The 11467-nt window shown below is 66.5% G+C and overlaps 1 protein-coding gene across 4 annotated transcripts; it reads right to left on the bottom strand.

Moving 5' to 3' along the window:
• Nucleotides 1-33: 33 nt before the first annotated feature.
• SEMA3B (semaphorin 3B) lies at nucleotides 34-7943 on the bottom strand. 4 transcript variants are annotated; one of them, XM_036877862.2, is made up of 18 exons: nucleotides 7751-7943; nucleotides 6201-6387; nucleotides 5451-5608; nucleotides 5233-5295; nucleotides 4729-4848; nucleotides 4558-4651; nucleotides 4238-4357; nucleotides 3288-3433; nucleotides 3096-3207; nucleotides 2919-2988; nucleotides 2699-2843; nucleotides 2196-2415; nucleotides 1926-2017; nucleotides 1808-1849; nucleotides 1410-1567; nucleotides 1268-1323; nucleotides 1055-1194; nucleotides 34-840 (listed from the first exon to the last, which is right to left on the bottom strand). In XM_036877862.2, the coding sequence occupies exons 2-18, from the start codon at nucleotides 6283-6285 to the stop codon at nucleotides 442-444; spliced, it is 2220 nt and encodes a 739-aa protein (XP_036733757.2). In that variant the 5' UTR covers nucleotides 6286-6387; nucleotides 7751-7943; the 3' UTR covers nucleotides 34-441. The 4 variants fall into 4 exon arrangements, with proteins under 4 accessions (XP_036733757.2, XP_057343184.1, XP_057343180.1 ...); XM_057487201.1 differs by having other exon boundaries at nucleotides 6201-6459; XM_057487197.1 differs by lacking the exon at nucleotides 7751-7943 and having other exon boundaries at nucleotides 6201-7681.
• Nucleotides 7944-11467: the final 3524 nt, after the last annotated feature.

The following is an 11467-nucleotide window of genomic DNA, read 5'->3' on the forward strand; positions in this document are numbered from 1 at the left end:
CAGCATCCTTGGAAGAAACTGAGGCCCCGAGACTGCTAGGAAGGCGCCCCAGGCCACCAGCAAGACCAGCACGGGCGGTGGCCTGCTGCCGGGCCTGGCTGAGAGCCGAGTTTATTGCATTAGTACAGTCGGCCGCCCCGCGGTCCCGCCAGTCTCGCAGCGCGCAGCTTTCCGCTCCCTCGAAGGGGAGCGCCTTCCCCGGCGGCTCGCTGCTCTGGATCCTGCTTTCCGCTCTGCGCGGCCGGTCGGCTCCGGTGCCCAGCCTGCGCCGCCCTCGGGGCTCCACTCCAGGGTTATCGTCTGTTAATAAATAAGCCGGCGGCTGCCCCTCGGCGGGGCCTGTCCTCGTTGAGCCCCAGCTGTGTGTCTCCGGCTGCGGCCGCCGCCTCCCGCGCCCTCCCGCCCTTGCCTGCTCCCCGCTCCGGAGCGGGGACCGTCGAGTCACCAGTGCGCAGCGCTGCGCGGGCCTCGCTCGGCGCGCGGCTCCGGGGCTCGCGTCCGCCGCTGGCGGCCCTTCCTCAGCGGCGCGGGTGGCGGGCGCGGCGCGGGCTGCGGGCGACACATCCGCAGGGAGCTGGTGCCGCCGCCGCCCGGCTCCAGCAGCTGCAGGAAGTCCCGGTACCAGAGCTTAGGGCCCGGCGGGGCCGCGGGCGCCGCCTCCTCGGTGCGCGCCAGCCTCTCGGCCTGCGCGGCGCTCAGCACGTGCAGCGCCAGGCGCCGCAGCGGCTGCGAGAAGCCTTGCTCCACGGCGGCGCACAGGTAGGCGCCCGCGTCCCCGCGCCGCAGCCCGCGCAGCAGCAGCCCCCGCTCCGTGCGCTCGGCGCGCTTGTCCGCCGGCACCTGCGGGAGACCCGAGCCCGCGAGGGACGGTGTCAGGGGCCTGGGTGGGGGCGGGGGTCCACCGCTGTGCCGGGCGGGCAGGGGACCTGAGCGGGAGGCCCCCTCTCGGGACGGGGTCAGGAGCCCAGGTAGATGGGAGGGGCCTTCCCAGGAGGTGGAGCGCAGGTGAGCGGGGCGGGACCCCCCGGCCGGCGCGGAGCGGCGGGAGGCTCACCTGGGTGCCAGTAGCCTCTCCCGTGCTCTGGAAGGTCCACTCGACGCGCGCCTGCAGCGAGCGGGGCTCACACTCCAGGAAGGCGCTGCCGCCCTCCACCCCGAACACCTTCCGCTCCAGCAGCGCTGGGTGGGATGATTCTGGGGGCAAGGGGACTGTCAGGTGCGGGCCGGGCGGGGCGCCCTGAGAGGTGGGGGCAGCTGGGGCACTCACCTCCGGAGCACAGCGTGCTGGGGTCACCGTTCCTTATGTCCTGCCGCCGGAACCTCCTGGGGGGACATTGCAGCCTCATGAGCCCTTCCTCCTTCATTCAGGGGCAGCCAAAGACTGCGGCACCCGCTCGGCCCCTGCCCACCTCTTGGCACTGGGCTGGAAGCGCGTGCACGCGGCCCCGTCCCAGGCGCAGTAGGGGTCACGCGCCAGGCAGCATTCGGCGCAGGCGCGGCCGTGGGCAGCACAGCGGTGCAGCGAGATCTGGGCCACGGCGCTCCGAGAGGCTACGTACAGCTGGTGCTAAGGGGAACGGGGGACTCCAGGATGACCGAGGCATGCTGTGCCCGCCTCCCATTCACTGGTCGGGGGTCCCTGCCCCCACTTGACAGATGGGAACACTGAGATCTCAGGTCATAGTCTAGCGAAGGCAGAGCCCATATGCTCAACCCCAAGGCTTCCAACTACCCAGGGAGGCAGGGAGGGTAGGGGCGCCCGGAACACGCTCGGTCCATTTCACCCCCAAGTCTTCTGGTCGCTTACCCTCTTAGAGGAGATTTGCATGCTGGTGACTGGGGCCGAGTCCTGCGAGGGGGGAGGGGCGCTGAGATCAGGGATCGGTGGGGTGGGGGTGCCCTAGGCCCCAGGAGCTAAGCCTCACCTCAAACACGTGCAGCTCCTCTAGAAGCAGCCCCTCGCCATTAGGCCGGCCGCCTTTGGGGACAGAGATCACCTTCAGCACTGTGCCCGCGTCTGCAGGGATGAACATGGGTGAGGGCCTCCCGCGCTCCCAGCCAGCTAGGGGAGGGTCTCCCCACTCTGAGGCCTTCACCCTCTCACGACTGGCTGGTGAAGAAGGTGGGCGGGAACAATGAGAGCAGCGTCCGGAAGGAGAGGGGGCAGCCCCGGCAGAGGGGAGACGGTCCCAGACCTGTCCCGATGAAGAGGACAGCGTAGTGTCCGTCAGCAGCTGCTACCCGGTCCACCGCGATCTGGGTAAAGCTGTACCCAGCTCCCACTTGTAGGAAGAGAGGGCGCCCCCCGAGTGGCAGGACCGGATTGTACATGAGGGGGTGGTTCCGGGCAAACTGGATGACGTCATCAGGAAAGTCCTTGGTGGAGCTGAAGGTGCCAAAGGTCTTGCTGGGGCACTGGGGGTGGGTAGGGGGCAGGACAGGGATGTGGGTGCATGGGCCCGGCCAGCCCTCTCCAGGAGACCGCAGAGCACTGCGTGTGCTGGCTGCGTGTTCCCAGAGCCCTGCCCGCACCCAGCCTTGCCCTGGGGACTCTGAGGGGGACATCTCCCCTGTGTGACAACAGTGGCTTTTCCCACCCGTAACAACAGGAAGAAACCACATTGACCAAGGAGACCGCAGGCCATGCTCTCCACTGGGGACTTAAAGTGGACTATGGTGAAGGTCCCAAGCTACGCACCATGCCAGGCCGGGGGTAGGGGACACGGCCCTGGTAGGACACCCACTGGTGCATGGGCCCCTCCTTGTGTGCAAAGGGTCCCAGAAAGGCCCGGCGCACGTCATTCATGCTGTAGGCACAAACTGCAGAGCCCTGGAAGATGCCGCTGCGGGCGAAGACATGGGCGGAGTGAGGGGCCAGAGGGCCCCAGCCGGCCCCGCCCCCTCGTTCCGCCCCTCACCTGGACGCGGAGAAGACAGCGTAGAGCAGTGGGGTCCAGCGGTCCCGCGAGGACAGCAAGAACACGTCCTCTGCGGGGAAGGGACCACTGGGGACGGGCACACCGCCCTGGGGGCCAGCCAAGCCCCAGGGTATGCACCCCCGCACCCCCCCCTCACCCTCTGCTCCAGGCACTTACGGAGCTGGTCGAAATGCGTGTCACCCTCAGCCCCGGGCACCGAGCACACCAGCCGCGCCTTCAGGAACGTGCTCCACCTGTTGACCAGGCTGCGCTGGCCACCCACATCATTCTGCGGGGTCAGTGAGGGGACATGAGGGCGAGGCCCAAATGGGCAAATGGGGGTGAGGGTCACTGGATGTGGCTCCTCACCCGGCAGATCTGGCCAACTCGGGACACGGACATGCGTCCCAGGGCCGGCGCGGCCTCCACTGCCAGCTCCCGGAAGAAGAAGTAGATCTTGTCGTCGTCGGGGTTCTCGCCCTCCGGGATCCAGAAGACTTTGATGAACTTGGGCTCTGGCCGCAGCAGGAGGCGTGGGGTCAGCCAGGCCATGGCCCCATCCCCTATCCGAGGCCCACGGCTGTCTCCCCTTCCTCTCTCGCCCACGGCAGCCAGAGGGGCCCCATCCGATCCCCGGCCTCCAAGACCAAGCTAGACGGCGCCCTGCCGGGCAGAAGCCAAGGAACCAGGGCCCGCGAGTGAACAAGCAGCCACAAGGGGGCAGCAGAGACCGCAGCTCCTGGGCCAGCGGGCAGGCGGGACCCTGGCCAGGGAGCGCCTCTCGCCTCGCCCGACAGTTCCCCAGGCAAGGGTCACGACGGTGGGCGCTGGCACAGTTTCACCTCCACTCATGAGTCTTCCTCTCTAGCCATCCTGCCTCAAACGCTCGACTGGGTCCCACCGCTCAGAATAAAGTACGCGGGCCCCTCGCCAGTCCTGGCCCCTATGGCTCCCTCGTGACTCGCTGCCGGTCCGTCCTGCCCCAGAGCCTGTGCTCGGGCTGTGCCCTCTGCCTGGAATGCCCCTCCCTCAGTCCAGCTGGGCCTGGGGGACTTGCCTGCCTCTCCTGTGTGGTCTCCTCCCTTGCCCCGGCCCTCTCTCCACCAGCACCAGTCCCTTTTCTCAAAACTGACCTCATCCTGTATTTGTCCAGACTCCTCTGGACCCAGACCCCTCGTCTGCCCTGGGACCCCAGTGCCCAGCGCAGGGCCAGACACAGGTGGGGTACCTGGTGACCGCCTTTGCTCACTTCCTCTGCGGGCTCTCCTCTGCACCTGCCCTGACGAGGGGCCCTCCCATCAGCCCAACCAGCCCCTCACCATTGAGCCAGCGGGAGTCGTGGGGCTCTGTTCGGAGACTCGGACGCCGGCCCAGGCTTCGGAAAATGGTGAAGTCCCGGCCCATGAGGTCGGCAGCCACCCCTGAGTACAGCTCGTCCCCTGCAGACAGGGCAACAGTTGCTCGGCTAAAGCCAAAGGCTCCTGGGGCGGGGGTGGGGCCTGCGGAGCTCTGGGGGCTTTGGGGGAGTCAGTGAGGCTGAGGCTGGGGTGTCCCTGGGGCTCTGGGAAGGGTCTGGGGACTTGCTGAGGTTCTAGAGTCTGGGTCCAGGAGCTCTGCCGGGCCCCTCCTTTGGACTCACCCACTAGCACGGAGGCCGCCCGATGCCTGGGGTCATACGGACTCCTGCCCTTGCCATCCTCCTGCCTTCGGCGGTCCAGCCAGAGCTCGGGGTCCTGGGAGGCAGGGGTGCTGTTCCTGCCAGGCGCTCCCTACCCACCGCACCTCCCTCTCTGCCAGGATGTGACCTTACCTCCAGCCGGTGGCCCACCTCCACAAAAGCACAGGTTGGGTGGAAGGCCCCCGTGCCACAGGCCAGCAGGTGGGTGTGGTTGTAAGCATGCAGTAGCTTCACGAAGTTCATGCACTCAGTCTAGTGGGCAGGCAGGTGCAGGGGGAGCAGTCTTAAGGGGTCCCAGCTCAACAGTGGTACCCCTACCCCTTTCTCTCTTCTGTGTCAGCCCAGGCAAGTACCAACATGGGCTGCAGGGAGCTGGGCGCCCTTGACCAGACCAGCCCACCACCCACCAGCACGGGTGTCTGGGGAAGTAGAGGCCTGCACTGCCCGCTATGACTCAGAGACCCCCGAGAAGAATCACATGAGCCCCCACCCTGACTCACCACCTCCAGACTTCAGCCACCTCGACCCCCTGCCCCCATCCCAGCCAGAACAGGCAGGCCTCTGTCTTAGCACTGCCTGGCCTTCGGAGTGAGGGGCTGGCCCGCCCCGCCCCTGCCCCGGGAGGCCGGCTCTCACCCCGATGTCCTTTCCCGCCCAGTTGCAGTCCTCTCGCCATTCCACAGGGGCCGGCCAGGCCAGCTGCAGGCGGTGGGGGGACACAGGTCAGGGACTTTGAAGTTCTCCATGGTGAGGCGTCCACTGGGGGGCCCATCCCCCGGGGCCTCTCCAGGCAGTCTGGAGTGGGCTCCTGGGCTCCTTCCCTGGGCAGCGCTAAGGCTGGGGGTCCCTGGCACCTTCTTGGGCTGCTTGCTGATGTTGTCCAGGCTGAGGGAGGCCACGTGGTTCTCAGCACCCACAAACAGGCGTCCCCGCTCTTCGTCCACCAGTAAAGCCTCATAACAGCAGCTCCTGTCCAGCCTGAAGGTCCGGAGCCCATGCCGGGCCTGGAGCTCTGCACGGTGTGACACCACGGACGGGCTGCCTGCCGTGCTGGGAGCCTCCCCACACCCTGCGTGCTGCCTCTCTCACAAGCCAGGTCGTACACGGACCTGACCACGCATGGGAACTTACATGTGTGTGAGTTTACATGTGCAAGATAGGCCTAGGCAGGTGGGCAGCACAGCGCCCAAGGCGAAGGGGGCTGAGCTCCTAGGGAGTGCGCGGGAGAGCCGGAACCCCAACCCTAGAGCCAGGCAGAGGGCCCTCTGCCACCCTGCTGCCAGCCTGAGCTCAGTGGAAGGCCACAGCCGAGAAGGGCCCTCCTGTGTCGGGGTGTTAGAAGAGGCCCTGATGTCCCCACACCTCGACTCCCTGGGGGCAGAGGATGGGACAGAGGGGTCTTCCTGGGAAAACAGGAGCAGAATGTGGGCAGAGAGGTTGGGGGCCGAGGCATGGACAGGGTTAACTGGAGATGGCCTGAAAGTGCCCCCAACCCAACCCGGATCCTTTGGCAAACGCGGGACAACAGCACACAGCGCCCCCTACCCACCCTGGGCCCCTTTCCTGCCCGCCCAGAGCTGGGCCAGCCTGCCAGGTGCACCTACCTCGGAAGGAGAGCCGAAGGCGGGGAGGGCCGGGAGCAGTGGCCCCCAGCACTGCTGCCCAGAGCAGGGCCAGGCCCGCGATCATGGCGGCGGCCTCAGCCCGCCCCAGCTGGGCGGCTCAGGGTGCTCTGGGTTCAGCAGGAGTGTGCAGAGGAGCCTTGAGCTGCCCTGGACTCTGCCCCGCGAGCTGGAAAAGGACTTGCAGCCAGGGCGAGGGCGGGAGGCTTGGGGGGCGTCCCTGGGGATCAGATTACAGCCCCTACGGGGAGAGGCTGGGGGGTCGCATTCTGCCTCGGAGCAGCCCCTCCCTCTGCTCTGAGGGTGCCCTGCTTGGCCACAGTCACAGACACACCCACACTGGGCACCCCCTCGGGGTCACTCCCACACTGTCAGGCGCCCGCCCCACCACGTCACCCTCCCGGGTAACACGCCCTCATACACACTCACATTAATTCACAAACTGAGCCTATGGTCATGCCAGCTTGGGCCTGGGGCTGGGGACACTGCAGGATGCAAAGTCCCCATGCAGGAGGGGGCAGGGTGCCAGCAAGAACTCAGATGACTGCAGTCATTTCAGAGGATGCCGAGTGCAATGAAGAGAACCAGCCATCCGGGGGTGAGAGCAACAGGAGGGGGTCAGTGCCCCCAGGCCCACAGCGGAGCAGAGGCAGGTGCCTGTGAGTGTGAATGGTTTCTGAGGGTCCTGTTGGTAACTGTACTGGCCGTGTGTGCAGTGTGAGCATGCTCACGGACACATCTATGTGAGACCATGTGGTAAGACCATGTGGTATGTGTGTTGTATGCAATGTGCAGCATGCGTGTGGGCACATACCTGGCTTTATGGGTTCCTATGTGTGTCCATGCCTGTGGCACGTGTACCCTGTATACATGTGTGTGCATGTGTGTACAAATGTGCATGCACACATGTATGTGTGTCTCTGGACATGCGGGTGAGCAAATACAACCACAGTGTCAGTCACTGCTTTCAATTCAGATGTTCCTGAGCCCCCTTCTCGGAGGGAGCGAGCCAGGCCCGGGCTCCGTGCCACACAGAAGCTACCATTCCAACTTGAGGGGGCTCCCGCTTGGGTCCAGCAGCCCCAGCTTCATGCTTGACCTCTCCCCGCACCCCAGAGGCAGGGGGGGCCGGTCACACACAGAAATTCTGTGAGCTCAGACTTCAGACCCAAGAGGAATCAAGTGGAGGGAGCCAAGGCCTGAGGCAGCCTCTCCCCCAGCTTGGGGGAGCAGCCCTTCCCTCCCTGCGCCTCCCTCCCTGCCTTCGCCCTCAGGGTCACCTCTCTGAGCCAGAGCCCTTCCCTGGACCCCTCAGAAGGGGACTGGCTCAGGCTGCACACCCACCATCCTTCCCAGAAGCTGGCTAGGCAGGTGCCAGGCAAGGGAGCCCCTGCACGGAGCAAGGCCCTGGGTGCCACTCCACAACGTTCAGAAGGGCTGCTGGGGCCTGTTCCAGTCCGCGCCCCATATCCCTGCCCAGTCCCCGCCCCTCCCATGCTGGGACTCCCACCGCCCTCCTTCCTTCCACTGACACTTGCCGCAGCCTCCTCCGGGCAGGTCGGTGCCGCCGACCCCCTGCACTCCACCAGGCCTCCAGCCGCAGTGCCTGCCCCAGGGACCCCTTCTCACCCTGGAGAAGGGGAGAAGCCCAGGGCTGCAGGGCACCCTCTGATGGCTCCTTTAAGGAGCAGCCCCCGCCCCCACCAAGCCAGCCACCGCCCCACTCGCACCGCAGTGCAGTCAAGTTTACGGGGCGGGTCCGGTGACCAGGCAGGCAGCCGGGACCGGCTAGAGATGGTGGCCCAGCCAGAGTGGAGTGGGCACTAGGGAGGAGCGGTAGGAGGGTAGGACCTCGTGTCAATAGGGTGCCCAGCAGAGGACCCTCCCGGAAGTGGGGGGCCGGCTAAGGCAAAGGAGAAAGCAGAGACCCCCCAGCCCCAGGTGGCTGTGAAGCAGGCAGAGGGGACAGCCGGCAGGGTAACCCCCAAGGACTAGGGGTCCTCCCATTCCACCCACGGCTGGGGAGCAGAAAGCAGGTAATGAGGGCCTCACCCACCGTGTCAGCTCCAGGCACCAGCTGGCATGGCAAGGTCCGTGGTCGGGGGCAGGGGCTCTCAATCTGATGGGCCCCCAGGACCAGCCCCTGCCCTTCTGTACCACTGGGTACTTCTGCCCCCTGGTTGGCAGTGGCTGTGAGGGCGGCCAGCTGGGGGCATGAAAGGGTGCCAGATGCCTCTGCTGTGCATCCCTGCAGGGAGACTGGGTCATTCTACATGACCTCTGTGACTGTTGGTCCTTCTTCCTAGGCTGAAGGTGGGAAGAACTGGCCCACCGAACACAGAGCAACGTACATGAGGGGGCTTCACACCCAGGGAGGGCCCCGCACCCTGGCGCTGAAGCTGGGATGGGTCTGGGGTCTGGCCTGAAGCCAAGTCTGGGGGACTCATCCTCTCTGCACAGCCAGGAGCTAAGTGTGGACAAGTCGAGAGGAGGTCCACCCGGTGAAGAGGCCACGGCTTGGGGACGGCCTTCCACCTCCCAGGCCCCCAACAGGCACCCTCCCCAGGCTGGCAGCAGCTGTCTCTTGCCACGTCCCCTGGAGCAGGGGCGTCTGTGCCCAGCCAGCCTTCTTCCCTGAGCCTCAGGACCTAGTGTCCCTGGCTGGCAGGCTGGCAGGTGAATGGTCAGGGTCAGTGGGGGGTGGGGCCCTTGGGGTGGTGGTGGGGCCTGAGCTCTTGGCCTTCTGCTCCTCCCTGGCTCTCCTGCCTTGGACCTCAGCAGCCTCCCCTGGCCCCGTGCAAGCAAACAAAATTCTTTGGCTGTTTACGATTTTCCACCCAAGCAGCCAAGATCAGCAAGCGCCTCTGGGCCCCCCTCTGCCGCTCTGCCCCCTACCTGCCCCCGCCGTTCTCAGTCCTTCAGGCCCAGGGCCCAGCCTTGATTCCACCCCCAACCCCCGCCCCACCCGCCCTGCGTCCACACGAGAAAATGGGACCAGGACCCCACCATCTTTGCAACATCCTGAGAATCAACCCCCAAACCGCAGGATGGGCTGGCCCTGCTCCACCTGAGCCCTTTGCCTTCCTCCCTCCAGAGGTGCCCCTTCCCTGGGGCAGAAAGCCAGATGCCCGGGGGGAGCTCAGGAGGTCCCTGTCCTCACAAGGCCTCCTTTCTGCTCCTGAGCCCCAGGTCCAAGTGTATGGCAGCTCTGGCAGGGGCCTCACGGAGGCAGCCGTGTAGGAGCAGGGTCCCGGGCTGCGGGCACACAGGGCTCTGGGCGTCCCCAGGTGTTCCGCAATCAGGCCACCTGGGCCAGGGTCTCAACAGAATGGTTCAAACCAGGGGAGGCAGCTGGGCCTCTCCCACACCGTTTGGACTCCGAGTGGCACGGCTGGGGTGGGCATCCCTCTGAGGAAGGCTACAGCCAACAGCCCAGTGCCCAGCCCAGGCTGGCGCGGCCTGGCTAGCCACTCACACCTGCTTTAGCCATCAAGGATGGTGGCTCCCACGTCACAGCCTCTTCCTGTTCTGGCCACGTGGGGCCCAGGACTCCCCACCCTGAAGATTCAGGCAGGGAGGCAGGGGCGGGGAGCCTGACCAGGCCTGACTTCGCGGCCACCTCCCCCACCCCCAGGGATCTCCGGGGAGAGGGCGTGGGCACTGCCCCACGGGCCCCCGGCCCGGTGTCCGCACTCCCAGGGGACCCCTGGCCCACCTTGCTGGAAGGTCAGCTCCTCCCCTCCTCGCCTGCCCCCCTTCCTTTCGGAGGGCCCGGCCGGGGCGGAGGCGGAGGGGCCGAGGGCGGGGCTGCAGGAGCCGGCCTCCGCCTCCCGCACATTCCTCCCCGGCTGAGGTCAGCCCCTCGGGGACCGGGAGCCCCCAGCAGCCACATCACAGCGCCTCCTCGCTCACTGCGTGCTCCCTCGTCGCCCGGCAGGGGGGCCGGGGAGGGGCCTCCCTCTCTCCTCCCGGCGCGGCGGGCGGGGGCCAGGAATGCGGCCGACTTAGATCGGGGGCGGGATGCTCCGGCGCCGACGGGAACTCAAACGCTACGCTCCCTCGATGGGCTGGGGGCGCCTCTCGGGCGTGCTGGCTGGGGGGCCCCGATGCTTCGGCGGCGGCGGGGGGCCGGAGCCGCCCAGGGATCAACCCCCTTAGCGGCGGGGGAGGCGCGGGCTTGAATCCGGACTGCGGCTCCCCAGCAGCCTGTCCCCAGGGGGAGCCTGGGCCTGTCAAATCACTCTGCCCTCTTACAGGACGTGCTGAATGGTGGGCCAGCAGGTGTGCGCTCATTGCCAGCTCAGCACCTGCAGCCTGAGGGTGACCCCCTTCACTGCTGCCTCTTCCGACCCCGCCGCCCAGGGCCCTGGCTCGCGCTGGCGCCTACCCCACCCATGCCCTACCTCCCCCATCCCCCCACTTTCCGCAGCCATCCCCTCTCCCCCAGCACAACGATTTCTTCCACCCTCCGCCTGACCCCTGGCCATCCCCAAGCCCTGGGCACTCCTCAGTCTTCTGACTCCACAAGTCTCCAACCCACCCCTCAGTGCCCAGGCCCACACCCCTCCTCCCGAGAGCCCCAACCTCAGGGCGGCCGGAAGCCTGATCCTGTGGTCGCTCTGCCACCCCTTGTCCAATGTCTCGCCCCTCCATAGTGCCCGGCCCCCAGCCCCCAGCGGCACACACACCCAGAGCTCACTGAAGCTGGGGGATCCCTGCCTCTGCCCTACCCCAACTCAGCCCTGGCCAACAAGGCCCTGCTCCACCACCCCAGTTCTGGGGGGCAGCAGCATTCCTGGCCAGCACTTTGCTGGGCCCTCTAACCCTTCCCCATGCACCTGCTGGACCTTTTCTCACCATTCGTGGTCAAGCCTCTGCAAGGCCTGGCTTTGGCAGTGGCTGGGGGCCTAGACCCAGCGCAGAACTAGCACAGGGAGGCAGTGGTGCCTCCAGAAAGCTCTTCCACCTTCCTGCTGAGCCCAGGTGGGGATAGGCACTGATGGGGAAGGGACACTACAGGCCCCTCCGTGGCCCTGCAACAGCCTGTCAGGCCTTGACTCCCTCTACCCACAATGAAGTTGGAAAGCAAAGTCCATGGGAAGGGACTAACTATTTTTCTCCTCAGTAAGATCACCTGTTCTCCCTGCAGCGAGGAGACAGGCAGCCATGACCTCGAGCCCTGCACCTGGGTGTTGGTGCCCTTCACTGACATGCCGAGGGGATAAGGGGCTGACGGCACATACTTGCTG

Source organism: Manis pentadactyla, chromosome 1 (genome assembly GCF_030020395.1).
Source record: "Manis pentadactyla isolate mManPen7 chromosome 1, mManPen7.hap1, whole genome shotgun sequence".
NCBI lineage: Eukaryota > Metazoa > Chordata > Mammalia > Pholidota > Manidae > Manis > Manis pentadactyla.